Genomic DNA, 26,846 nt, shown 5'->3' with positions numbered 1-26,846 from the left:
CATCCAACACTCACACAGCCCCCTTCTCTTTCTTGTACCAGGGATTGAACCTGGGGTGCTTAACCACTGAGCCACACCCCCAGTCCTTTTTTAGCTTATTGAGACAGAATCTCACTAAGTTGCTGAAGCTGGCTTGAACTCAGGATCCTCCTGCCTCAGCTTCCCGTGCTGCTGGGGAGGATCCCATGCCTCCTGTGCCCAGCAGTATATGACTTTCAAACCAAGAATTGCTTATCTACTTTGCTGAGGGATCTTTGAAGAATCCTACTGTGAAAGTGCCTTGCTACATTAAATGTCCTTTTGTGAGCAAATATGGGAGCCAAACCAGAATAAAGGGCTATAAGAGGAGGGGAAAAGTGCTATGGAAATGCGCCCTTCTTGTCAGTGCACATACTTGTTGCAAATGCAGGCTGGTTTTCTGCCTGAAGTTATCTCCCTGGCTAAATGCCTGTCTGCACAGCTCAACCCATACAAATTTTATGTGAGAGCCCTCTTACAACGTATAGCACTATTCCAAGGGAACTGAAATTTAAATGTTTTGTTTTTTTTGTTTAAGATTTTAGGGGTGTTCTAAAGGTCTGATGTTCAAAATAGTAGTTTAAAAATGATGTCAAAATAAAATGTAACAGGTTTCGTTTCAGCTTGAGTCTTTTTCTTCTTACTAAATACAACTGAGGCAAAATTGTACTGACCAATTGTGAGGCAAACACCACCACTGAAAACTGATGAGACCATTACTCTAATACCAAAGTATCATAAGGCAAAATATATACCTCCTAATTATTTGGGAAAATTTGAAAAATACAAGTAACTGAAGGACAGATAAACCTGCAATTTTCTAAGTTTCCAAGATTTTATAAGGCTGTATACAAAATTTGAGATTCACATATACACATGCATGTTACAGAAAATGCTACAATAGTAACTTACAATGGTATAAATAATAAAGCTGTTGGAAAGTCATTATTTTCTCTTTGATCTTGTCTAAGTACTTTTATACCAGAAATCATATGAACTAATCCTATATTTGGAATCATAAAAGGTTAGTGTTAATCTATAGTTCAATGCCATTTTTCCTTTCATCTCCTATTACCAAATTGATTAACACTATTAACCAAGTTTAATTTTTAGTTACTTGTTATATTTAATCGTACTTTCCCCCTAACCCTCAGTACTAGGGATTGAATCAGGGACACTGTACCACTGCATTTCCTATTCCTTTTTATTTTAAATATTTTTTACTTGTAGTTGAACACAATACCTTTTATTTATTTTTATGTGGTGCTGAGGATCGAACCCAGAGCCTCGCACATGCTAGGCAAACGCTCTAACATTGAGCCACAACCCCAGCACCTCCTTTCTATTTTTGAAAATGAAACATGGTCTAAGTTGCTCAAGCTGGGCTCAAACCTGGATTATAGGTGTGTAGCACTATGCCTGACAACAAATATTTTACTGTGAAAAAGATGTCATTGGTTGTAAATGCCTCACTCCTATAAAAATATATCAAAAGGCAAAAAGTATTATCTATGAAGTCAAAATTCTTCTTACACTTGAATTTTCTGTTTTCCAAATTACTTTATTGACAAGATCGAGGCAATCCTCACATGTTTTTCAAAGCATGAATCTATAGTTCAATGCCATTTTTCCTTCCATTTCTTATTACCAAATTAGGGGATAAAAGAGTAACATTGGAAGGAATTATTCCTGAAGTTAAAGGTAAGAAATCAAAATTCTATTCCATGTGGTAGCATTGTTAACTTTTTAAAAACTTTGACTTTTTTTTTTTTAAGTACTAGGGATTGATTGAACTCAGGGATACTTTACCACTTATATTCCCAGATTTTTTTTTTTTTTTTTTTTTTTTTTAAATCTTGAGGTGGGGTCTCACCAAGTTGCACAGGCAGGCCTTGAACTTGCAATCCACCTGCCTTAGCCTCCAGTGTAGCTGGGATTACAGGCATATACCACTACAAGAGGCTCCTTCATTACTTCTTACCCTACAAAAATCTAACTCATGCCAAAGTACAAGTATGATCCAACCAGGTCACAATAAAGTTCCAATGTTTCTAATAACTCCAGAATTCACACATAGAAATTAGTATTTTTCCCTTTCCATATAAATATTGTTTTTAAAGGCAATAATTTCACATTATCAAGGGAGTCTATGCCTGTGTGTGTGTGTGTGTGTGTGTGTGTGTGTACACGCACATGCACCCTCAGGATCAAACCCAAAACCTTGTGCATGTAGGAAAGTGTTCTACCAAGAAACATCTACAGCCCAAGAATCTATTTTAATAGACAAAAGATATAACTAGAATATCCAAATTTATAATGCTTAATTTTTTGATATTCTCAAAACTTCACCCAAAGCAGTGACCAAGCAAACAATATCCATTTTAAGAAAGAAATTTTCTAGTTGTAGATGGAACACAATACATTTATATTTCATATGGTGATGAGGTTCAAACTCAGTGCCTAGGCAAGCGCTCTACCACTGAGCCACAACCCCAGCCCCCAAATAATATTCATTTTAACTCTCAGGAAAGAACTATGAAAATAGTATGTAAAATGAGTCAAATTTATTTTATAATTTTTTATAACAGGTATTCAATTTTGTAAAAAAATCACAAACATCATCTGTATTAAAATTTACATTTGGCTCTGTAAACAAAGTTGGCAAAAAAACCCTAAGAATTATATTTGTAAAAATTTCAAGAATATGATCCTTATCACTTTATAAAAAGTATACATTTTTAAAGACTAAAAGCCAGTAAATGTAGAAGTTGAAGAAGAGAAAAACGTTAACACACTATTTGAACTTTCCTCTTCCCAAATATCTAAAACATTGCATATACCACTATTTTCAGTATAGCTAGTGAAACCTAAAAACTCTGATTTCTCTTCACTTGTTTGAAATAAGTCCATTAGAGATTGTACTGGTGAACTATAAGTTCTGTTTTCTTCTTGTGTAATAAGAAATTCAGTTCTTTTCTTATCTAATTCAGCATTTGGTTCCAGATTTTCTTTTTTATTTCGTCCTAATAATATTCTTACTTTTCGATGGATTTTACTAGACGGTACATTATCCATATTCTTGACATCACATTCATTGAGTTCTTCAGGAGGACTATTCAATGTTTTTGTCTTTATTGTTAGGTGTTCTTTTGAATTTATTGTTATCAGACCAGGAGCATCATCAAACACTGAATGAAGGTCCTTTTCCTTTATGTCTTTTGATAGAAAAAGTGCAGTATCTGACTTTTGTTTTGGTTGTGATGCACTATTATCTGTATTGAAATGAGAAACTTTTATAGATGCTTGTAGCTTAAATGGACAGTGATCTACCCTTAGTTCTTCTAAGTTATTTTCATTTATAATTAATTTATGTTCAGAAATGTCAAGAATACATTCCTGATTATTTTTATGTGGAGGTAGCTGTGCAAAATTCTGCTGTATGTCATTCTCAGCTGCACTTAACATGGAACATTCATCCATCATTTTCTCATTAAGTCCTCTCAATTCTTGTGACAGACAAGGGATGGATTCTGAAATAAACCCAAGCTTTTGTTCAGGTTCCTGGGTTTCTTCATACAGGAAATTCTGCTCGATCATCTGTGCACAATTTTCCCTGAAGTCTGTCTGAGAAATATGTTGCAATTCAAGCTTTTCTTTTGGTTCAGATTTTTTCAGGACATTTACAGAAACAGGAGAAAGGGATCCGACACTGTATTTTATTCTTTATAAGGAAAAAATTAGAAAAGAAAAAAATTAGTTGCTATGAAAACAAATTCCTTAGTTAGAAATCAAATTAGCATAAGTTATCTTTTTTTAAAAAAATTATTTTTTAGTTGTAGTTGGACACAATAACTTTATTTTATTTGTTTATTTTTATGTGGTGCTGAGGATCAAACCCAGTGCTTGCGAGGCGAGCACTCTGCCGCTGAGCCACAACCGCAGCCCCCAAAAGTTATCTTTTAAAGTTTTTCATCCACATTCTTCCTCCTTCCCAGGGATAACCAAAATTTTGAACTTGGTGTTTAAAACTACTTTAATCATGTAAACCAAAGATGACAGTAAGAGATCTGGGTCGGATCCTAGGTTTTATTATCCTGAAAATTTCATAATTTCTGTGCTTTGATGTGTTTGTGTGTATAAATTCCACCCCAGCTTCCTTGTACCAGGGATTCAATCTAGGGGTGCTTCACCATTAAGCATATCCCCAATCCTTTTAATTCTTTTTACTTTCAGACAGGGTCTCACTAAATTTCTTAGGGCCTCACTAAGTTGCTAAGGCTAGCCTCAAACTTGCGATCCTCCTGCCTCAGTCTCCTGAGCAGATGAAATTAAAAGTGCACACCACTGTGCCCTGCTATAATTTATATTCGTGCACATTTCACTCCTCATTTTTCTTAAAAAATAACCAATGTGAGCTAGAAACTTAAATATATTTATACTTATTGGTAAACCTTAAATTTCAAACAAAGTTTTAAGCCTTTTTAGTCTAAGTAGATGGTAAACTTTATGGTTCTAAGACCTTAAACCCTTTTCTTCATGGAGCATCTTCATATTCTTGGGATCCTGATTTGTATTAGACAATACTAAATTATGTGTATTTTTGTTTATACTTTTACTTAAGATTTCCTTTGTGCCCATCATGCATAAGGTCCTGGGTTGGAGTCCAGGCACAAGGGAAAAAAAGAAAAAAAAATTTATAAAAAGGATGATAAAAAACAGAAATACTAGTCCAATATGCTTAAAAAGAGGGAGCCAATGTTTAGAAGACTGGCCCCACAGGTAAAAATGGCCCAGATAGCCAGGTGCAGTGGCACACACCTATAATTGCAGTAATGCGGAAGGCTGAAACATAAGTATTACTAGTGCAAGGCCCAGCTAGGCAACTCAGTGAGACCCTGTTTTGACATAAAAAAATTAAAATGCCCAGGAATGTAGCTCAGAGGTAGAAATGCTCCTGGGTTCAATCCCCAGCACTTTAAAAAAAAAAAAAAAAAAAAAAAAAAAAAAAAAAAAAAAGCAGGGAAGTAACTTACTTATGGGGTATCCAGCTCATAACACCAACAAGTAGTTCAGAATTTTGTGAATTTTGCTACAGAATAAGGTTTAGGGAATTGAAAGCTGTTACAGGAGCCCTACAGTTTTAATAGTTGGAAATATGCCTGCAAATGCCGTATTAGTGAATCAGTCGTGAACCATTCTGAATGTTACAGAAATATGAGATTTAAGAACTGTTTTACCGGCCAGACACGGTGGCACACAGCTTGGGAGGCTGAGATAGGAAGATGGCGAATTCAAAGCCAGCCTCAGCAATGGTGAGGTGTTAAGCAACTCAGTGAGAGCCTGTCTCCAAATAAAACGTGAAATAGGGCTGGGGATGTGGCTCAGTGGTTGAATGCCTGAGTTCAATCCCCAGTACCAAAAAAAAAAAAAAAAAAAAGTCAACAAACAAACCCCCCAAAAATGTTTTACCTAGAGTCAAAAGAATTATCGGAGGTTGTGGCTCAGCAGTAGAGCACTTACTTAGCATGTGTGAAGGACAGTGTTTGATTCTCAGCACCACATGTAAATAAATGAATAAAATAAAGGTCCATCAACATCTCAAAAAATATTTAAGTAAATAAAAGTACATATATAAATATACTGAATAAACTTTGAGTTACCACCAACTCTAGAGTATATCCATATGAAAGCATTTTTTAAAATTTAGATTAATGGGAAAAATCTAATCAGGACCACTTTTTGTCAATGTGCTGTTACTGTATATTGAACTGGACTGTATTCATAGTTAAAACTCATTATAAGCAATAGAATTTAAGCAAAAATATTTATGATAGTATTGATAAGCCTTAATAGAGGCAAGTAGACAAAGGTTTCTCAAAACTCCATAAGATTAACTAAAAGTTCAAAGCCTTTTTAGTCTAACTAGATGGTAAACTTTATGATTCTAAGGCCACAGATTGACAAATTATAGAGTCTGGGCAAAATCTAGCCTTCAGTCTATTTTTGTGAGTAAAGCTTTGTTGCAAAATAGCCATATTTGTTGTATAATAGCAAAGCTGTACAGATGTAACAAAAATCTTACAGTTTAAAAAATATAAAATATAAACTATCTGGCTCTTACAGAAAAAGTTTGCCAGCTGCTTTTCTAAACCATGTCAAGGAGACTAAAACTAATCGTAAGTAGGAAGTAGGGGAAGAAGTTATTAGTCCTTAACCATACTTATATCCTGAAAATACATATTCTGTGAACAAGTAAACTTTGATTTTTAGTGTAATAAAATAGTCTAATAATCTAGAATTATTATAAAACTTTGATAAATTACCTTTTCTTTTTAGGTGTGTCTCTTTCGTATTCCACAAAATCAAAAACTAACTTAGATACAATATCATCAACAACTTGATACTGGTTACTCTGTGCAAAGTTTCTGTGTTGCTCACTAAGAAGGTGCTAAAAACAAACAAACAAATATATTACAAAAATTATATTTTTAAACCAACATATGCTTTTTTGTTCAGAATTTCTAACATTTTTATGTCTGTAAAGTTAGGTTTATATTAACTACTTCAAAACCTCTTACTAGACTTAAAAGTATGTCAAGAAGTAAAACAAATTACTTCTTAAATCCATTAAAATTTTTGTTTTTTTCTGTGACAAATACTAATTTGTGATTACAACAGAAGTGAAAAGAAACATTATCAGAAAAAGAACGAAAGAGAAGAAAAACAGTAACATTTAAACATTCACTGTGTACTAATATCTTTGTAAGACACCTTTCCCCATCTAAGTGAGTAATGTAGGGTTTATGGAATATTACATGAAATATGTACAATAAGACTAAATAAATAAACCACATTAAATGCTGTGAAGTTATTAAAAAGTAAAGACCTATAACCAAAGAAAACATTCAAGAATGAACAAACAAAATTATGTCCATCACCCAGTACTCTTAATATAGGGTAGAGAAGTTATTCTCAATTTTAAAAGTTAACAACAAAAGAATTTCATAGAATATTAGGATGAAACTCACAGGAAACAAAGTTCCTTCTGAGTGGGACTTCCAGGCTAATTCTATCAACTGTCAGTTAATTAGGACACTGTTATTTAAAAGAACTTTTGATGATTTGATTGCATTGCCAAAAACCAAATTCTCACAGGTCACAAAATCATGCATAGAATACATGTGTATTCTTTCTTACTTGAAATATTTTCCACATATAAATTATATATGGCCAATTATGTAAGAAAAGAGAGAAATAATAAAGGCAAAATATATAAAGTCAGACTCAGTGTATATTCTACAAGGAAAAAAAATCCTTTAACCACCTAAGCAAATTAAGTAAAGCAATATTAAATTTTTATGTAGTTTCCTTCTACTTCTACCTAGTTGCTCTTACTCATTCTTTAGGTCTTGATTTAATATAGCTTTCCCTGTTGGGCTTCTCTGTAGTACTTTTGGTTAAGTAACCTCAGTATTTATTTTTACTTTTTATTTTTTGGGTGCTTGCTGGGGATTGAAGCCAGAGTCTCATGTGTGCTAAGCACACCCTCTACCACTAAGCTACACCCCCCTCACCCCTACCTGCACTGTTTACTACCACTGCACTCTATACTTCGCTTTTTTGACATTCATCATGTTTGCAAATACATGTTTGGTATTTATCTTCTTGTCTGACCATAATGTGTACAAGGAAGATCTTTTTATTGATTCAAAAATATTTGTTAAACGGATTGGCACAGGTAGAACTCGGTCATTATGAAACCTAAGATTTAAAACAAAATAATATTTTCAAATTATAGTTGGATGCAATATCTTTATTCTGCTATTTTTATGTGGTGTTGAGGATCTAACCCAGTGCCTCACATGTGTGAGGCAGGCTCTCTGCCACTGAGCCACAACCCCAGTCTCTTCTTTATTCTTTTTCTTTATTTTTTTTTGTAGTTGTAAATGAACAGAATGCCTTTATTTTTTTATTTTTATGTGGTGTTGAGGATCGAACCAGTGCCTCATACATGTGAGGCTGAGTTAGCTACAGCCCCAGCCCCCCTTCTTTATTCTTAATGACTAAAAAACATACAAATGAAAAACTCAAAAGACAAAATCTTAAATGAATTCCATTCCCAACATCAACTTCCACTAATTTTCCTTTTTTGTGACAACCACTGAACAACTTTTTGTTTTGCAGAATTAACATTTTCTGAGAATCACATAATAATATCACGAAAAGAAGCCATTCTAGATTATTCTATCATTATAACAGTGAAGTAAATCTTAGGACAAATGTGTAATTTCAAAATGATTTTAGGGAAAGGAAAATATTTGAAACATTTTAGCTTCTAATTAAATGCAATTTTAAACCATATTTCCCCTTTATTATATAAATAAAACACATATATACACACTAATATCATTTAGGGTTGTAAAACTCCAACTTAAGAGTATGAAGACAGATACTTTATGAATCAGATATTTTAAAAATTTATTCTTTTTCTTTAGCTTTCCCAACATCTTAAATCCAAACCAGACCAAACCAAGTTATCATAGCTATCTATTTTTGTTAAGGTAGTTTCTTCATGGCATTTCCAGGTAAATGAATGGTACCGGAGAAGATAATGCTAAGTGAAGTTAGCCAATCTCCCTCCCGCCCCCAAAATGCCTAATGTTTTCTCTGATATAAGGAGGCTGACTCATCCTGGGGTAGGGAGGGGAAGCATGGGAGGAATAGATGAATTCTAGATAGGGAAGAGGGGTGGGAGGGAAAAGGAGGGGGCAGGGATTAGCAAGGATGGTGGAATGTGATAGATGTCATTATCCAAAGTACATGTATGAAGACATGAATTGGTGGGAACATACTTTATATACAAACAGAGGTATAAAAAATTGTTCAATATGTGTAATAAGAATTGTGATGCATTCCTCTGTCATGTATTTAAAAAATAAAACCAAAAAAAAAAAAAAAAAAAAAAAAAAGATAGTATCTTGCTACATTGCCCAGGCTGGTCTTGAATTTGTGCACTTAACTGATCCTCTGAAATAGTTGGGACTACAAGGGTGAGCCACCACACCTGGCTTTCTATTTACTATCTTAAAAATAAACCATTCAAATAGAAACTAACCATTCAAATAATAACATTAATAAGCATTTACTATGTGTCAGGTTCTGTCTAAGGACACACAGACAAGAAGCCAGGATTCAAATCTAATGAACCTACGTCCAAAGCTCCTACTCCTTTTCTTTGGTATTGAGCACCACATAAAAATAAGTAAATTTATTGTGTCCATCTATAACTAAAAATATTAAAACTAGTAGCCCCCCATCTTTAAAACTCTATCTGGTATGTCCTGCCAACTATTCTATTTGATCTTCCTGCTACCTCAAGAATTCTCCACTTTTTTTCAACTCTTTTCTTCCCAATAGTAAATAAGAAGCAAAAAATTTCAGGCCCAGATTACTTTATGTGTGAGTCATCATTTCCTCTCACTGCCAATAGCTACTCCCATCAGCAAATCCTCTTCAGCCCCAACTTTAAAATATACCCATAATCTTGAGCATGTCTCAAGCACTTTCTTTACCATGTTTAGTCCAGGCCACCATGATGTGTTATTTCATTGACTCAATCAGTTTAAGACTATTCCTCTTGCTTATTTTAATATACACAAGTCTTATTACATAATAATTCTCTATTCTATCAGTTAAATATTCCTTGGCTGGTTTAAATTACTAACAACATCTTTATTTTTTTGGTTTGGTTTAGTTTTTCCAAAGCAATGATATGACATTCTCTACATATACTTGATTATTTTTCAAATATTTTCAAATTATTTTGGGTTCTCAAAATTTAAGATATTTCTAGATATTTCTATCAAAAAAAAAAAAAAAAGAAATATAAACTATTTGTAGGAACTGGGACTGTGGCTCAACAGTACAGCGCTTGCCTAGCACATGTGAGGCCCTGGGTTCAATCCTCAGTACCACATAAAAATAAATAAATAAAGGTACTGTGTCCACCTACAAAAAAAAAAAACTTATCTGTAATTATCAAGTTATAAACCAAAATCGGATTAAGTTAAAATTTAAATTACAAATATTCTTCAGAGTTTCTGAAACATTAATCCCCTAAATATAAAATCACATTTACTGTTTCGAGATCTTCATATTTCTGTAAGCAACATTCACAATATCCTTTTTTTTTCTTCTCTTTCAACTGGAGTTGGATTGGGGTCTCACCATATTTATCGCCATCCGTTTGAATTCTGGAGATAGATAGAAATGGTTAAAAAAAAAAACCTGCTAAATCTAATCTAAAGAATAATTTTCAAAATTTACTGTCCTACACGAGATCTACATAATTTGCACAGAATTGAATTACTAGCAAGTACTTTTACCCACATTTATTTCTTTCTTCTGGGGGGTATTAAGGATTGAACCCAGGGACACTATATTTAGCTACATTTATAACCCTTTTGTTTTTGAGACAGGACATTGCTTCTAAGTTGTACAGGCTGGCCCCAAATGTGTGATCCTCCTGTCTCAGTCTCCTGAGTCACTGGGATTACAGGACTGTGCCTGGCAAATTTTTTTTGGTGGGGAGAGGTTAACTGAGGACTTAAGCCAGAGGTCTTAAAACCATTGAGCCACATCTTCAACCCTTTTTATTTATTGAGACAGGGTTTTGCTAAGTTGCTAAGGCTGCTTTTGAACTTGCAATCCTCCTGACTCAGCCTCCCAAGTTGCTGGAATTACAGGCCTGTGCCACCACACCTGGCCCATATATTTTTGAAAGAAATTTAAAAGCAAAATAAGAATGTACTAAATATTCTGGAGCCATACTTCAGATGGTTCTTGAAAGAAAAATACCCATTTGTATTATCTGCAAACATTTCATCCCCATGTCCCTTCTCTGCAAACTAAAGTCTAAACATGATGCACTTAAAATAGATTCAAACTTTAAGCATAGGGTCATTACAAATATACAAGGGATGAAAAGTAAGCAGAATAGTGATTAGAAACAGAAACATCACCCCTATCATGAAATAAAATGAACCATTTCAAATATGTGCTTATAAAGAAATAATTTCTTGAGATGATAACCTTAAGAATATTCCTTGTAAAGGTAATGATTCAAACCAACCTTAGTTTAACCTGAGTTTGCTTTTGGATACTAGATGGCTTATCTACATCATATGGACTGCAGGGCTTCTGAATTGAGTAGTTTATAAAAGGCATATTTGTCATCTGAAGATAAAATGGCCTATAAAGTCTAAAAGAAAAAACAGACAAATAGGCTTCTGTGATTAAATACAACCAATTTGTAGGTTGAACCTATATTAAAGGAAACCAATTTTAATGTCTTACCTCCTTTCACTTAGAATAATGTTCTCAAGCTTCATCCATGTCATATCATTTTTTATTATGACTTAATATACCATTTTGTGTATACATATGTATATATCTCCCACATCTTGTTTTCTTTGTTCATTTGCTGATGGATTTGAGTAACGTTTACCTTTATTTTATTTTTTAAATTAAAAAAAGTGGATATCCTAATTGATATGAAGTGGTATTGTTTGATTTAGACTTTCATTTATCTATTAGCGATTTTGAATATCTTTTCATTTGTTGGTTGGCCATGCATATATCACTGAGAAAGTGTGCTTTGTACATTCCTTAATCAGGTTATATCTGGGGTTTTGTTTGTTGAGTAATGTTTTTCTTTTGATTGTAGTTCTTTATATATTCTGGATATAAACCCCTCATAAGATATATGATTTGCAATTACCTTCTCCCATTCTTTAGGTTAGCTTTTAACTGTTGTCATTTGATGTGCAGAATTTACAATTGATACACTTCAATTCTTTTTATTTTATTTGCTGCTTGTGCTTTTCATATCATATCTAAAAAAACCATCAACAAATTCAATGTCATGAAGTGTCTATCCTGTGTTTTATTCTAAGAGCTTTATAGTTTTAGGTCTTATAAGAGTTCAACTTCATTCTTTTGCATGTTGATATCTAGTTTCCCCCCGCAGTTTTTGTTATGGTTCTTTTCCATTCAATGCCCTCCTTATGGCAAAAACGATTTGATCATATGTGTGATGGGTTTTTTCCTGGCTCTGTAAACTACCTATATGGCTGAGCTTATGCCAGTACCAAACTTTTTGATTACTGTAGCTATGTAGTAAATTTTGAAATCACGAAGTGTGAGAAATTTCACTTTATTCTTTTTTCAAGACTGATTTAGATATATGGGGATTCTTGAGAGTTCAACTGAATTTTTGAATGGGTTTTTCTACTTCTACAAAACAATACATCATTGGGATTTTTGACAAGGATGACACTGAATCTATAGAATGCATTAGTAATGTTAATCAATATCTTAACAATATTAAGTCTTCTAATCCATAAATGTGGCGATCTTTCCATTTAATGGTGTTTTCTATAGACCTAACTCTGAATTGCACTTTTTCTTCACAGTAACACATTTCATCAAAAGAAGTTTTAACACATTTGTTACCTCAGTGAGCACCCAAAAGAACTATACATGTTTAAATAAATACCTGAAAAGAAAGAAATCTAATTCTTCTATTCCAAACTATTTATATGTATAATTTTCACCAAAATTATTCTAGAAAACTTCAAAATGTAGGAAAGCTTCCACACTAGATGTTATATTTCAATTTTATATTTCCAAATAGCATCTAATACCTATTTTAACAAATGTAAGAGTGATCTTTAAGTTGTAGTTCTAAATCATATGGTACTGTAGAGAACAAGTATTTGAAATGCTAAAAAAAGAGCTGGACTCATGATTGCTCTAAACCAGATACTTCAAAGACATCTACAATATACTGAAATTAAATCCAGTCCTTAAGCGCAAATGAATTAATGACACATGCACACTTATGTAATATAAAGGAACTTAACAGTATTAATGGAAATAGCTTCATTAATTTAAAGAGATTTTCTCCTTTAAAACTGCATCTAAGTCACATTTATCACACTTAAGATACTTACTGGCTCATATCTTCTACCTTTACAAAAGGCTTTTTGAGTCTTCCTGCTTAAGAACATAGAAAACATAATATTATGGAGCTGCAAATCCAGGATCCCCACTGAAATAAAACCACTTTGACAAAATCCCCCTGAAACCAGAAATAACCTATTCATTTCAAAGATTTAATCCTAAGGAGAAGGCCATTCCAGTATCACTCCATTTTCAAAAATCTCAGAAGGTCTGGCCATATTCTGAGATTCTCAAACTAAATGGAATTCCTAAAGGGTCTATGATATAGGAGGAATGTGAATTGACATAGAAAAGTTACATTTTTATTTTCACTACCCTCTAGTTGATACTTAACATTTCCTCCAATTATAAATGTAAGTAACAGATCACAGTAGCACTGACACTACTATAACTTTGCTACCAATGGAACAGCATGTATTTTCACAGTATACTGGTTGTTATAGATATATAAAACATTGCTTATGCTTATCACTTTAAAAATTACAGTAGCAATCAGAATAACTGATAGAAACTTGTTTTCAATATGCAATAAAAAGCAAGTACATCACTACTTTATAATTAAAATAACTTTCATAAATCAATGTCAACATAATTGATTTTTTAATAATGTAATGATAAAAAAAAGTGTTTTAAGAAATATTATTCAAGGGAGGGGGTTCCACAGGCTTCATCAGACTGTCATAGGGAGTACATGTTCTAAAAATAACCAGGAATCCCCTAAAAACAAACAATTTAAAGAGCCATTTACATGATATTAGACTATGTGATTTATTCTATTTTATAGGTATAAACCATATATATTTATGGGTATCAAAATACTTACTTCTTGCTTTTTGTGTTCCAATACCAACTCTTTTTCCCTTAAAAAAATTGTGAAAATAATGTGTTTAAAAGTATAGTAAAAGAAGCAATAGCACTTGTTTTTGAAAACTGAAACAAATTAGAACAACCACCCACAAAAATTAAGACAGAACTGACAGGCTGAACAAAACTGGGATGACTGCCTGCTAAAACAATCGCAAAAACAAAATCAACAGTCTCTAGACTAATTGTAATAGATCTGGGGCCTACACAACATAACATTTACATATCCTATATATAAAATGCAAACTTATCTGGCTTATTAAAAAAAAACAGGAAAAAATGACCAATTATTGAAGATAAACAATAATCAGATTCTAAGACCAAAATATTTCTAATGTCACAATTACTGTGAAGGTAAACACACTTAAAATGAAACAAAAGTATAAGTTATCAGTAGAAAAAAGAATTCACCAGAAATTGTTGGACTGAAAAATACATTATAGGAGATAGAAAATTCATTGGATGGCCTTAATAGAATGTAGATGACAGAATGAAGTGTCAGTAAACTCAAAGATAAGTGAACAGCTATCTCCAATTGAAAAACAGAAAGAAAAAAAAAAGATTGAGGAAATACAAAACAGAACGTCAGGGATAAGTTGAGGTAAAATCAAGAGAGACCTTTTAGTATTCCTGGAGTTGTACTAAGTGATATCCCACTCAATTATCAAGCTGTATTTATTATAATAATAAGAAATTGCCTAAACATGCCAAATTACTTATTTGTGTTTTCATGTCTTTATACACTCTTTCCTATGAAATTTATTTTCATCTGGATCCTAGTTACTTGAGGACTGAATGAGGAAAACCAAAGCAGACCACAAAAGAATGGTCTGGACATATGAGGAAAGCCAAAGTCAGCTACGAAATGAGATATTCCAGGAGAGATTAGAAAAGTGCAGGGACAGAATGGACAATGGTTAAGAAAACCAATATGATTGGTTTTAAAAAATATCAAATTGATTCAGCAAATTGGTCAGGAGTTTCATATCTTATAGGTTGAAAAGTGAATGGAAAATATTAAGAGATTTAAGAAGCATGAATGAAAGGAGTGATATAAAGACTGGATAGTAGGTAGGGATGTGGGATCAAAGGAAGGTTTACTGTATTCGTTTCAAGGTCAGACTATATAGCCATACAAGATTTTGTTACACCATCATCATACTATATTCACTATTTGTTTCTAAAAAATAATACATTATTTATATTAGGAATTTCTTATGCAATAGGGTATTTTAGTTTTATTCTACAGAGTATACAAAAGTACCTATAAAAAAACAATAGCAGGTGGCTGGGCTTGTATGTAGCTCAGTGGTAGAGTGCTTGCCTACAACATGTGAGGCATGGGTTCGATCCTTAGCACCACATAAAAATAAAATAAAGGTGTTGTGTCCATCTACAACTAAAAAAAAATATATATATATCTGTATAGGTGTGAGATATGCATATGCTTATATGTGAATGTATAAAAACAACAACAACAAAAACCTACTAGCAACCAAAAAGGAAGTAAAAAATAAAAATCAAAACTCATTTGTCACTCCACTATCCCAAGGGCAACTTTTCCTCATGAGTACAATCCTAAAGTTAAATCATACACAAAAATTCAGAAACATGCATACAATACACAAATTCACCCTGAGATTCTGACAATATTTTGAACCTGGCAGGAAATATTTCACAGGTACATAAAGACTAAAAATAAAATAAAAAACAAAACTTGACCACTTTTAAAAACTAGTTTAACAATTAAAGAAGACAACATACCACATCTCTTATGGAAGTACTTGATTTCTTGAGTAAATACAACTCTTTTTTCTTTTGTTCAATGTAGTATCTAATGTCTTTATTAAAAGAAAGAAAGGGCTTATGATTAATAATTTTCAAGTTTGAGTGAAACATCAGTATTTTCTTAGAGTTGTAGTAAATTTAGATGAAGGATTTATCATTATAGGTATTATAAAAGTTTTCACTATGTAAAGCCAGGAACCAAAGGATGGACGTAAGTCCTATACCCAATATTGTCAAAAGTCAATTATAAAATCCTTACCATCAATATGAAGAATTTTTACTCCCCATGATAAGGCATTTGATAATATACTATTTGAAGGAATGAAATCCTGTTAAAAAACAAACAAATAAGGTTTGATAATTTTTCTAGAAAATTGCTATTAAAAATGAGCTACTTTCTTAAAAAAACTTAAAGCTAAATGTCACTGTTATTCATAACAGGTCATATAGAATTATAATAGCACTGAAGACCTCATTTTTTTCTTTTGGTATTTCTAAAATCAATCCTGTTTAATATAGTAATATGTTCTTGAAAAAACTCAATGCATACTTTAAGGGAAATTTCAAAAGTTTCCAACAATAATTTAAAAGGCCACAAGATGGGGATGTTTTTCCATGAAAAGCAAATTCTGTTCTTTGTAAAGGAGATACATGCTGCAACTTACACTTTTACTATTAAGAATGAATGAAAGGAAGATTTCAAGGATATCTATAATATCCAGTTGCATTTTTAGTAAAAAAAAAAACAGTGTTAATTTTTTTAAAGGAACAAATTTATTTTGATTTTTCTGAAAATACCAGAAAGTATGAAAAACAAGCTGAATATCTGGCTATACCAAAAGCAAAATATAAGTAAACATTACGTTTGAAGATCATGTTTAAGCTTTGAGAATCATTTTAAAATGCCAAGTTTAAATATTTTCTCAATAGAGCAAAACAAGTTTACTAAACTGCAAACAACTAGAGTGTTTTTTTAAACTGCTGTAATTTTTTTTTTTTCTGGTACCAGGGATGGAACTCAGGGACACTCAACCACTGAGCCACATTCTCAGCCCTATTTTGTATTTTATTTAGAAACAGGGCATCACTGTGTTGCTAAGCTCCTCACTGTTGCTGAGGCTAGCTTTGAACTCATGATCCTCCTCACTCAGCCTCAGGAGCTGCTGGGATTACAAGCATGTGCCACAGTACCCAGCTGTAATTTTTTTTTTTTTTAATTAAAAGAAAAGCACTCAATTCTACCCCAGAATCTCATCTTTTATAAACAAGATGCTCAAATATCAGGGGAAAAAAAACCCTAAAAAAGCAAAATCTGCCAATGGATGAATTTAGATCCCTACAGAACATGATATTGTATGGTTGGGGACAGTGTGAAATTAAAGTTCCTACTTACATGATCCTTGATAGCTTTTTCAACTAGTAATTTTCCTCTGCTTAAACAAACCTATAAAGTCCAAGAAAAATACACAAAAAACTCTATATGAGTTGTAACAGTGATCCTTTGAGGAAAACTTTAAAAATATTTAAAAAAAAAAAAAAAGAAAAAGTTTGTTTCTTCTTGTTTTTGTGGAGCAACTTAATTCAACCAAATGAGACCCAAGAGTTCAGTTCTGCAGTAAATTCTATTCAATAGAAAAATAGGTTTCATTGAAGTTTTATACTTATAATTACCTAGTTTACACTTTAGTTTATTAAAATGAAGATTTAAGAAAAAATACAAACTTTATATACTATATTTATAAGTTATATTCCTTTTTAAATAAAATACCAAGAAAAGTAGTTGAAATATGATGAGCAAAATTAATTGGGAATCAATCATTAGTATTATCTCCTTGCTTCAAAAAAGTATTAATTGAAAAAATGCATAAGCCGTCTTTATCTCTTTTCACTTCTTTGACTATTTTTCCTTCCATGTTTTTTTCAAGTGATTTTCTCTTGTAATTCTTTTTTTATACCTGTTTTTCCATTTCTGCTTCTCAAATAACTACAGTAAACAAAAGAAAATATTTTTAAAAAAATCACAATTTAGTTCATTTCAATCTAAAATTGAGAATAAGTGAAGTTTTTCTTTCAATAAATGAATTTTTTCTTTCAATCTCTTACCTCCCCACAACCAATTAAATAAATTTGTGCTTACTTGTATCTTCCAATTTATTAATGAAGTGTTAGATATATCAATAATTTTATAATGGGGGTGGTAACCTCTCTACGCAAAGGGCTCTCTAGGTCATATGGTCTCTATTACTATGATTGAATTCTGCCTAAAGACAAAAGCAACCACAAGTAATACCTACACTAACAGTTACAGCTATGTTCTAATTGCACTTTACAAGCAAAGAAATCTGAATTTCATATAATTTCTACTTGTTACAAAATACTGGTTCATTTTTTTCTACCAACCATTTGGAAATTTAAAAACCATGCTTAGTTTGCAAAGCTATACAAAAAACAGGCAGCAGGCTGAATTTTGTCTGTTTGCTTATCCCTGGTCTAAAATTATAAAAGGTTTCTAGTTCTTCTTTAAAGGAATAATCTGCTATTATTTTTTAATTGTCAATTACTCTAAAAAATAAAACCCATCTTCAAGTACAAGGGCACATTTTAGGCAACAGGGTATGACTACACTATACTATTAAGAAAAAAAAAATCACCTTTCTAAGATAGCAACCTTATTAATAACTAGAAAGCCACAATAACTTTTCTACCCAAGTGAACTCTGCTGCCAGCATGCTACTGAAAATCATGAGATGTTCAGGCTACAGCCTGAGAGTCTTAAAAGGACTTAATCTATCTGGAGATTTCAATGAACTTCCATCATTTAAAGAGACTTACTGAATCTGGAGATTTAAATGAACTTCCATCATGGCTGGGATGAGGTGAAGTGGTTTCTGCAGTATATGCAGATTCTGGACTTGGTACAGGAGAAATTCGGCCCAATGTTTGTGCAAATTTTGCTTCCTTTTTATTTGAAATGAGATAACTGATATCTTTGCTGAGAAATTCTTCAACTCGCTAGAGGGAAAACAAAGTATTTTTATGTAATAAAAACCTTACTTGTTTCATACACTAGGCACAGTATAAAATTTCCATTGATGTAACTTAATATCTTGCAAATTGGTGTTTTCAAGTCTATATTTTTCTCAATCTGGAGTTCTATGGAAATATAATGAGAGTTCTAAAAGCACAACAGCAAGTATTTTACCCTAATCAATGTAATCTATGTAACAACCCCATAGTATTAATATTATCCACATTTTTCAGGAGACAATTGGAGTGACTTGCTTGAGGTCACACCAGTAGTAAATAAAAGAATTTGAATATAAGTGTTCTGATTCAATATAAGCAGCAGGCATGTAGAACTTTCGGTAATGATGGAGAAATGCTCTTTGCATATCTAATATGGTAACAAGTTGCCACATGTAGCCATAAGGACTTGAAATATAGTTATTATGTCCAAGCCATTGAATTTTAAATTTTATTTAATTTTAATGAATTTAAATAGACACATATATGGTTACTGTATTATACAGCATGACTCTGAATCATGAAGTTATATCCCCAAAGGTTTAAACTTATAAGGTGGAGGAAACATTTACCCTCATCAGCATAAGACTGAATTTTCCCACTAAAATATTTGAAAACAAATGCTTAAATGCCTAAATTTATAAACATGTACCAAAGTCAATATTATTGAAGAGCACCTGCCTCTAGTGGCAGAAATAAAACACTAGATTAAGTAGAATTAAATACTAAGTAGAATAATATTAAGAGTATTATTAAAATATATATTGTATAAATACACAAATGTTACAGAAAAACACTAAATACTAATCAGAAATAAATCACTACTCATTAAAAATCAAATCACCCTTTTCCCACAATATTCACTTTAAATGACCAGTTAATAAATAAAATTTATTAAAAACTTTATTAAACTTATATATTCTGGAATATATTATTCGACTCAAATTCATGCAAGGCCAGGCAGAAATATAAATGACAATTTATATGTTCAACACTGTCTTCATTTTCATAAATATGAGGCTGTAGCAATGCCAGAGGTTCTTTTTATGATTTCAACCATTTTTTGTGTATAATTCAGTGACAATAAGTACAACCACGATGTTATACAGTCATCACTACTATCAATTCCAGAATTTTTTCATCTTCCCAAACTGAAAGTTGATACTCATTACAATAATAACCCTATTTCCCAACCACCACAGCCCCTGGTAACCTCTATTCTACTCTATATGAATTTGGCAATTCTAGATGCTTCACTATTGTGATTTGAACATCCTCATTAAAAGTCATCTTGAAATTTAATTCCCATTGTAGGGTATTTAAGAGGGTGAAAATTTATTCTGACTGGCATTTGGAGGAAGAATCTTTAGAAATTAAGTTGAATGAAGTCCTAATCCAGGCCCTAAATCAATGAGACTGGGGTTTTATAAGAGACAAGATCTGAGTTAGGAAGATCAATTTTGCTATGTAATGCCCTTTGTCAATTTGAGGTTCTGTATATAGTCCCCAATAACAAGGATTTCACTGGATGATGATGCCTAATTGTGAACTTTACTACCTTAAAAACTAGAAGTCGAACAAACCTCAATCCTTTAAATTACTCTAGTTATGCAGCTATAACAATAGAAAGTGGATTAAGATACTCATTTAAGTAGAATCCTGTATTTGTGACTGGCTTCTTTCACTTACCAAAATGTTTTTAAGGTCCATTCATGTTATAGCATGTATCAGAATTTCGTTTATTTTTATAGCTAAATAGTACATTTTATGTGTATACAATGTTTTGTTTATTTACCTGTTGAACATTTGGGCTGTTTCCACTTTTTGTCTGTTGTGAATAATGCTGCTCTAAATATGGATATACAAATATTATTTCGACATTTTGCTTTCAATTCTTTTGGATATACATCCAGAAATAGAATTGTTGAAAACTTCTAATTTTTCCAGAAACCATGAATACTGTCTTGCATAGTGGTCACATCATTTTACATTCCCACCAATAGTACACAAAGGTTCCATTCTTCACAACACATACAATTTTCTGGTTCTTAGTAGCCATAAAACTCATTGCATGACTCATTGTAGTTTTGATTTGCATTAAGGGAAATGCTTATAGATGTTGAACATCTCTTCATGCACTTATTAGCCATTAGTATATCTTCTTTGAAGAAATGTTTCCTTAGGACCTTTGTCTTTTTTTTTTTTTAACAATACAGTCTTGCTACACTGCCCAGGCTGGTCTCAGACTGGTAGTCTCAAGTGATCCTCGTGCTGCAGTCTCCAAGTAATAGAACTAAAAGTATGTACCACCACATCCAGCTTTTGCCCATTTTTAAATTAGATTATCTTTTGTTGAGCCATATAAGTTCTTTATATATCATTGATATTAATCAGTTATCAAATACATAATTTGCAAACATTACCTACCATTCTATGAGTTGTCTTTTCACTCTCATAATAGTGTCCTTTGAGCCACAAGAGTTTTTAATTTTGACTAAGTCACATTTACCTTTTCATTTGTTGCTTATGATTTTGGCATCATACCCAAGAAATCATTGCCAAATCCTATGTTATAAAGATTTCCCTCTATATTTTCCTCTAAGAATTTTACCTTTAGCCAGGCATGGTTGCACATGCTTATAATCCCAGTGGCTTAGTAGCCTGAGGAAGGAGGATTATAAGTTCAAAGTCACCCTTAGCAACTTAGTGAGCCCTAAACAATTTAACAAGATCCTATCTCAAAAAAAGGTTTGGGGATGTGGCTAAGTGATTAAGCACCCCTGAGTTCAATCTCTGGTACAATAAGAAAAAAAGAATAAATGAATGAATTTTGGAAGAAAAGAGGAAGAAATTTTACCTTTATATTTAGATCTTAGATTAATTAGAGTTAATTTTTGTACATATGTACATATGTCATAAAACTTCATTTTATACATGTGGATATCCACCTTTCCCAAAACCAGTTTTGCCCACTGAATGGTCTTGGTAATTGACTATATACATATATACTTACATGTATATAAATATAAAAGGGCTTATTTCTGAGCTCTGTTCTATTCCATTTGTCTGTTTGTCTATCTTTTATGCTAGTGCCACATATTTTGTTTGGTTTTCCATTTCTTAGACTTGAGTTAAAACTCCTTGGTAGAATAAAACACACTTTAAAATCTGGTACTAATATACCTCCATTTCTAGCCATTTCTCCGATCTAAATCTTGTTGCTAAAGTCACATTGCAATATTAGCAGTTATGCAACAAACTCACACTGGCTGGGCATAGTGGTGCACACCTATAATCCCTGTAGCTTGGGAGGCTGAGACAGGAGGATTGTGTGTTCAAAGGCAGCACCAGCAACTTAGCGAGGCCCTAAGTAACTCAGTGAGATCCTGTCTCTAAAAAAAATACAAAAAAGGGCTGGGGATGTGGCGCAGTGGTTGAGTACCCCAAGGTTTCATCCCTGTACCAAAAAATAAAAAATAAAAGAATCACTATACTGACATATATTTTAAATGTGCTGTTTCCTCTAATATGTATGTCCATTTTGACTGGTATATTCCTACAAGGCTTTCAAAACCTAGCGCAAACGTTATCTATGCTATGATTCCTACCTGTGTTCTAATAACAATTTCCACATATTTTTAATGCTCTACTATAAGTTATTTTATTTAGTTGTCTGGTGTTCCTACTAGACTGAGTTCTTAGAAGACTGTACTACACATTACTTATTTTTATACCCCCAACAATCTAAAATAGTGCTGGCACATAGTGGTGGAAAAATTTCTGAATTTTCAAATGCCTACCTAAATCTTAAATCATTTTTCAACAGAGTTCAAATTGTATCTGTACAATGTGCTCCACAATTCCTCAGCAGGAAGTAATCTCCTCCTCCTTTTGATATTTTATGTTGTATTACAATTAACTGTATCCATGCCTTCTCTATCTAGATTAGGACTTTAAGACAAGCTGGTTGATGGACACAGGGTTAATTTTTTAAAGTACTAAATCACACCATGCTGTGCCTTGCATGCTACAATCCAATGATTGTTGAATTTGAATTTGTTCTATCACGGTCTTCAACTTATTAGAAATTGTTAATCTATGCCTTTCGAAGAATAAACTCAAAACTTATTTCCAGGTAACTCTAGGTCATGAAAATGAATATCAAATATTTAACTATGTACTCAAACTCATGATATGTATGGCAAAATATTTGCCCTTACATTTCTGTTTCTTCTCCAACTGCCTTCTTTTAACCTAAACTGTTTACAAATGTCACTGGTTCTATGTCCTTCTGAGATGGTTTTATAGCTACTACTTTTCTAGCCACTATTAAATATTTTTCCCCACTGCATCAGAATTTACTGCTATGCTTTTAGTGGCTGAATTTATCAAAAGTACTCTGTGGAGATAAATGGGGTATTAACATGAATTTACCAACACTAGAATTAAACAAGAAGTCAGGATCAGGGATGATATCTAAAGCAAGATAAGCAATAAAGGATAAAAGGCCTATGTAAAACTAAAAATATAAAGTACAATCCTTAGCGAAATATATAACAAAATTAATATTTCATAAAACTGAATCCTAAAACTCTTTAAAATTACCCAGAGGTCGAGATTCTTTTATAGTTCATAAGGGATAGCTTTATGACAATATTGTTTTAGTAACCAAAACAGGAAATGTGCTAGAGTCAGAAATCAGTACCCAAGGAATGAACATCATTGAATTTCATAAGACAGTATGTATGTGTGTGGGAGAGATCAGAATTCAATAAGTAAATCTTAAAATAAATAAGAAGTTAATAAAGCAAATTCAACTGAAAAATCTATAGTTCAGGGTGGGAAATTGGAAACTTATGCCCTTAATATGCACATTGATGTATTTTAAACCATGTTAGCATAAAGTTTAAAGTGTTTCTCAATGTATGGCAGAAATAATTCAAATTTTTGTTTTCTTGAGAATACCTCAGGAACAGTTGTGGGGACAGTGGAGAAAAGAAAGAGGCCAGGGCAAGTGGTTCCTGCCCTAGACACTGTATTTTGGGAGAGTTCCATTTTTACAGGCTTTCCACATTAGATTGCTGTATTTGATTTTGTCTGAAGGGTTCTACTGCTAAGAAAACAAACCTCACTGATTTAGACCATTAAACCTCAGGTTAATAGAACGGATTGATTATCATATTTGAGAAAGCTGTCAAACTATATTACACAGCTACTTTGTAGCCACTGTTTGCTAGAAGAACAGAATACTATAGTACTATATTACTCTGGGAAGTAAGAGGTTAATATTACTCTGATAGGGCCAGCCATCTAATTTTTCTGGATCTCAAATACTTCATTTCTAAAATGGAGACTTTACTCAGGTTCTTTAACATGTGAAGATAATCTTTATAGGTGATGTGTGTAATCAATATGGTGGCAAGTCTATTACATAACCTTTAGGTTAAGTAAAATAACATTGACAAATAATTCTAGGCAACTTGTTAAATGTTTTTCTGAGCTTCTAGTCTCAGAATGAAATGAACAGTTCAGATATTTAAAGGTGCTGACCTTTAGAAACTTGAAATCCAGTAGGAATCATCTGATCAACGTATAAGGTAGGAAAGAAGATTTAACTCTATGTGGTCTCCCAATAATCATTATCGAAGAGTTTCTGCTATTTGGAGGACAACATAACAGTATATATAGAAGGCAGTAACAGTTCCAATAGGAAAAGGGAGTCTCTCTCTCTCTCTTTTTTGGTACCAGTCATTGAACCCAGGGCTGCTTTACTACTGAGCAATTTCGCCAGTCCTCTTTATTTTGAAACAGGATCTCACTAACTTGCTGAGGCTAACCTTAAACTTGTAATCCTCCTGCTTCAGCCTCTTGAGTTGCTGGGATTACAGGTGTGCGCTATCATACCTGGCAGTCTCATTTTTTACACTTAATTTACACAAGACTACTAATCACCGAAACCTGAAGTTTTGTCAAGCTATAAAAGGTCAGAACAAATGACTTTTTTTTTGATATTGGGGATTGAACCCAGGGATGCTTTCAGGCAACCACTGAACTACATCTCTAGTCCTCAAATGGTTTTCCGTAAATAGCTGGTAAAAATTTTAAACTTGGTGCTGATAGGTGGTCATAAATTTTGCAAAATGAAAAAACTAAAATGATTACATATTTGAAAGTACTAGTTATAAATATTTTCTTGTTAGTGTACGATTGATTTTCACTTACCCCTCCCAGGTCCTTTATGTCCTTTTGTAGTTTTTCAGATATGGTGACAGAAGGTAAGTCAAGGTAAAACACTTTTCCCCAAAGTGGCTTATATTTGGATTTTTCTGTTCTGTTATCAGTTTTCAGAGATTTCAAAGATGGTCTATTCTTTTCATTTTTGACTTGGATTCCACCTATTATTAAAAATGTTTATTAGATCATGTTTTGTACAGACAAGATTTTACTATTTTAAGAATATTCCATAGGCAATAATACCTCAAGAAAAATAATTACATCAATTTTTATCATCAGTGTTTAAATGTACTTTTCTGTAGTACTTTTAGGTAAAGATGAAATGCCCTGCATGTGTTCATAGATTTCATATTATAAAATAACAGCTGGAATCGGCAGGAAAAATTCCTGTTGAATGTATTAAAGCATGGGACTACATAAGCCCTTTTTGAAAGACTCTTAGGTTTGTAAACTCCATGGGGGTCCTTCCTCCACTACTCTGGTATACATTCAAAATTGGTGCTTACAATGTTGAACAGTGACCCAAACAACCTGTTACCTAGAATGACCTTGTCTTCAAGACTTACTGACTGCTCAAGTTTAAATTTCACATAAAGCCTTTTATTAAAAAGAACTAAATGAATCATTTCAATCACATTTATATAGATATTAAGAACTTAATGGTCCATTTAGGCATGATCAATGTGATTCTGCAACCTGTACACTCAGAAAAATGAGAAATTATACCCCATCTGATTCAAATGTATGATATGTCAAGATCATTGTACTGTCATGTGTAACTAATTAAAACAAATTTTAAAAAAAGAACTTAATGGTCCATTTAGAATTACATCACCATTCATTCCATTATTTTTGAAAACATCTCAGATGCAAGCAACTGCTTTAAATTTTTGGAATCAAATCTATTTCTTGGTGGTTACTACATACTCATAGGAATGACTTCAGATGCTTAAGTGTTTTTGCCAAATAAAATGAATAAAATGAAAATTTGCTTTTGTCTCACTATTAAGTTGCAACCAACAATGGGTGTGTTTGAAATACAAATAGTGTCCCTTAACTATGATTTAAAGACAAGAAACCCAATCAGAATCATACAATCTAATGAGGAAGAGAAAAGGCACAAACACATCGGCCTTTAAACTGAAGGCCCCGCGAGACCCGGCAGGTTCCCGGGTCCCCACGCTGCAGGTTTTCACCCACCCGCGCACCGGGAATGTGGGGCCGCGACGGGGACAGGAGAGCGCGAGGAGCCGTGGAAACCGTTCCCTTTTTGAGGCAAAACCCTAAAGGAGCCTTCCTCCAGGTCAGAGAAGGACAGGCAGGAAAGCAAAGCAGCAGCGGACCTGGCGGGAGAAGTCTTGAAGATCAATGGTGGAACCATGGGAGGAGGAAGATTAAAGGGACAGCAGGCGGAGGAGGGGCTTCGTACCCTGGAAATGTCCTTTGCTGTGGATCCTCATGGCTCCGGAGTTCATGGCAGCTGCCCGGTACCTACATGCTGGGTCCGGCCCGGGTGCGGCGTCAGACGGCCGCGAAAACAAGGCTTCCCCGGCCCGGTTGACAGGACGGCCCGCTCTTTCCTTTCGTCCGCCGAGGTTTCCGCGCAGCAAAGGTGCCGGGTCCGCAGGCCGAGTTTCCGGGGACGGGTCCGGCTCCAAGGCGCGGAGGAGGAAAGGGAAAAAGCACAAACGAGTGGGCTGCGGCGGTTGAAGATTTGAAAACGCGTCACGCGGCCGCGGCGACGATACGCGCGCCCCGCCCTCTCGCGCCGCGCCCCGCCTCGCGCTCGCTCCACGTGCCCGCCCCTTTCGCGCCCGCCTCCTTGCGACGCGCTGTGTCCTCGTGGCCGCCCCCTAGTGGCCGCCACTTCGTGATGCGCACCCAGCCCTCTTGTG

The 26,846-nt window shown here is 33.5% G+C and overlaps 1 protein-coding gene across 2 annotated transcripts; it reads right to left on the bottom strand.

The window, feature by feature from the left end:
* Positions 1 to 2,669: 2,669 nt before the first annotated feature.
* Positions 2,670 to 26,646, bottom strand: Dbf4 (DBF4-CDC7 kinase regulatory subunit). Of its 2 annotated transcripts, none has more exons than XM_076860786.1 (12): positions 26,381 to 26,646; positions 24,940 to 25,112; positions 18,526 to 18,705; positions 17,087 to 17,137; positions 15,953 to 16,022; positions 15,670 to 15,746; positions 13,865 to 13,901; positions 13,032 to 13,077; positions 11,150 to 11,278; positions 10,157 to 10,271; positions 6,342 to 6,466; positions 2,670 to 3,739 (listed from the first exon to the last, which is right to left on the bottom strand). In XM_076860786.1, the coding sequence occupies exons 1-12, from the start codon at positions 26,424 to 26,426 to the stop codon at positions 2,764 to 2,766; spliced, it is 2,025 nt and encodes a 674-aa protein (XP_076716901.1). In that variant the 5' UTR covers positions 26,427 to 26,646; the 3' UTR covers positions 2,670 to 2,763. The 2 variants fall into 2 exon arrangements, with proteins under 2 accessions (XP_076716901.1, XP_076716911.1); XM_076860796.1 differs by having other exon boundaries at positions 13,032 to 13,074.
* Between the last annotated feature and the right edge of the window lie 200 nt (positions 26,647 to 26,846).

Source organism: Callospermophilus lateralis, chromosome 1 (genome assembly GCF_048772815.1).
Source record: "Callospermophilus lateralis isolate mCalLat2 chromosome 1, mCalLat2.hap1, whole genome shotgun sequence".
Classification (NCBI taxonomy): Eukaryota; Metazoa; Chordata; class Mammalia; order Rodentia; family Sciuridae; genus Callospermophilus; species Callospermophilus lateralis.
The sequence above is the reverse complement of the archived record's forward strand: the minus strand, read 5'-3'. Positions and strand labels throughout refer to the sequence as shown.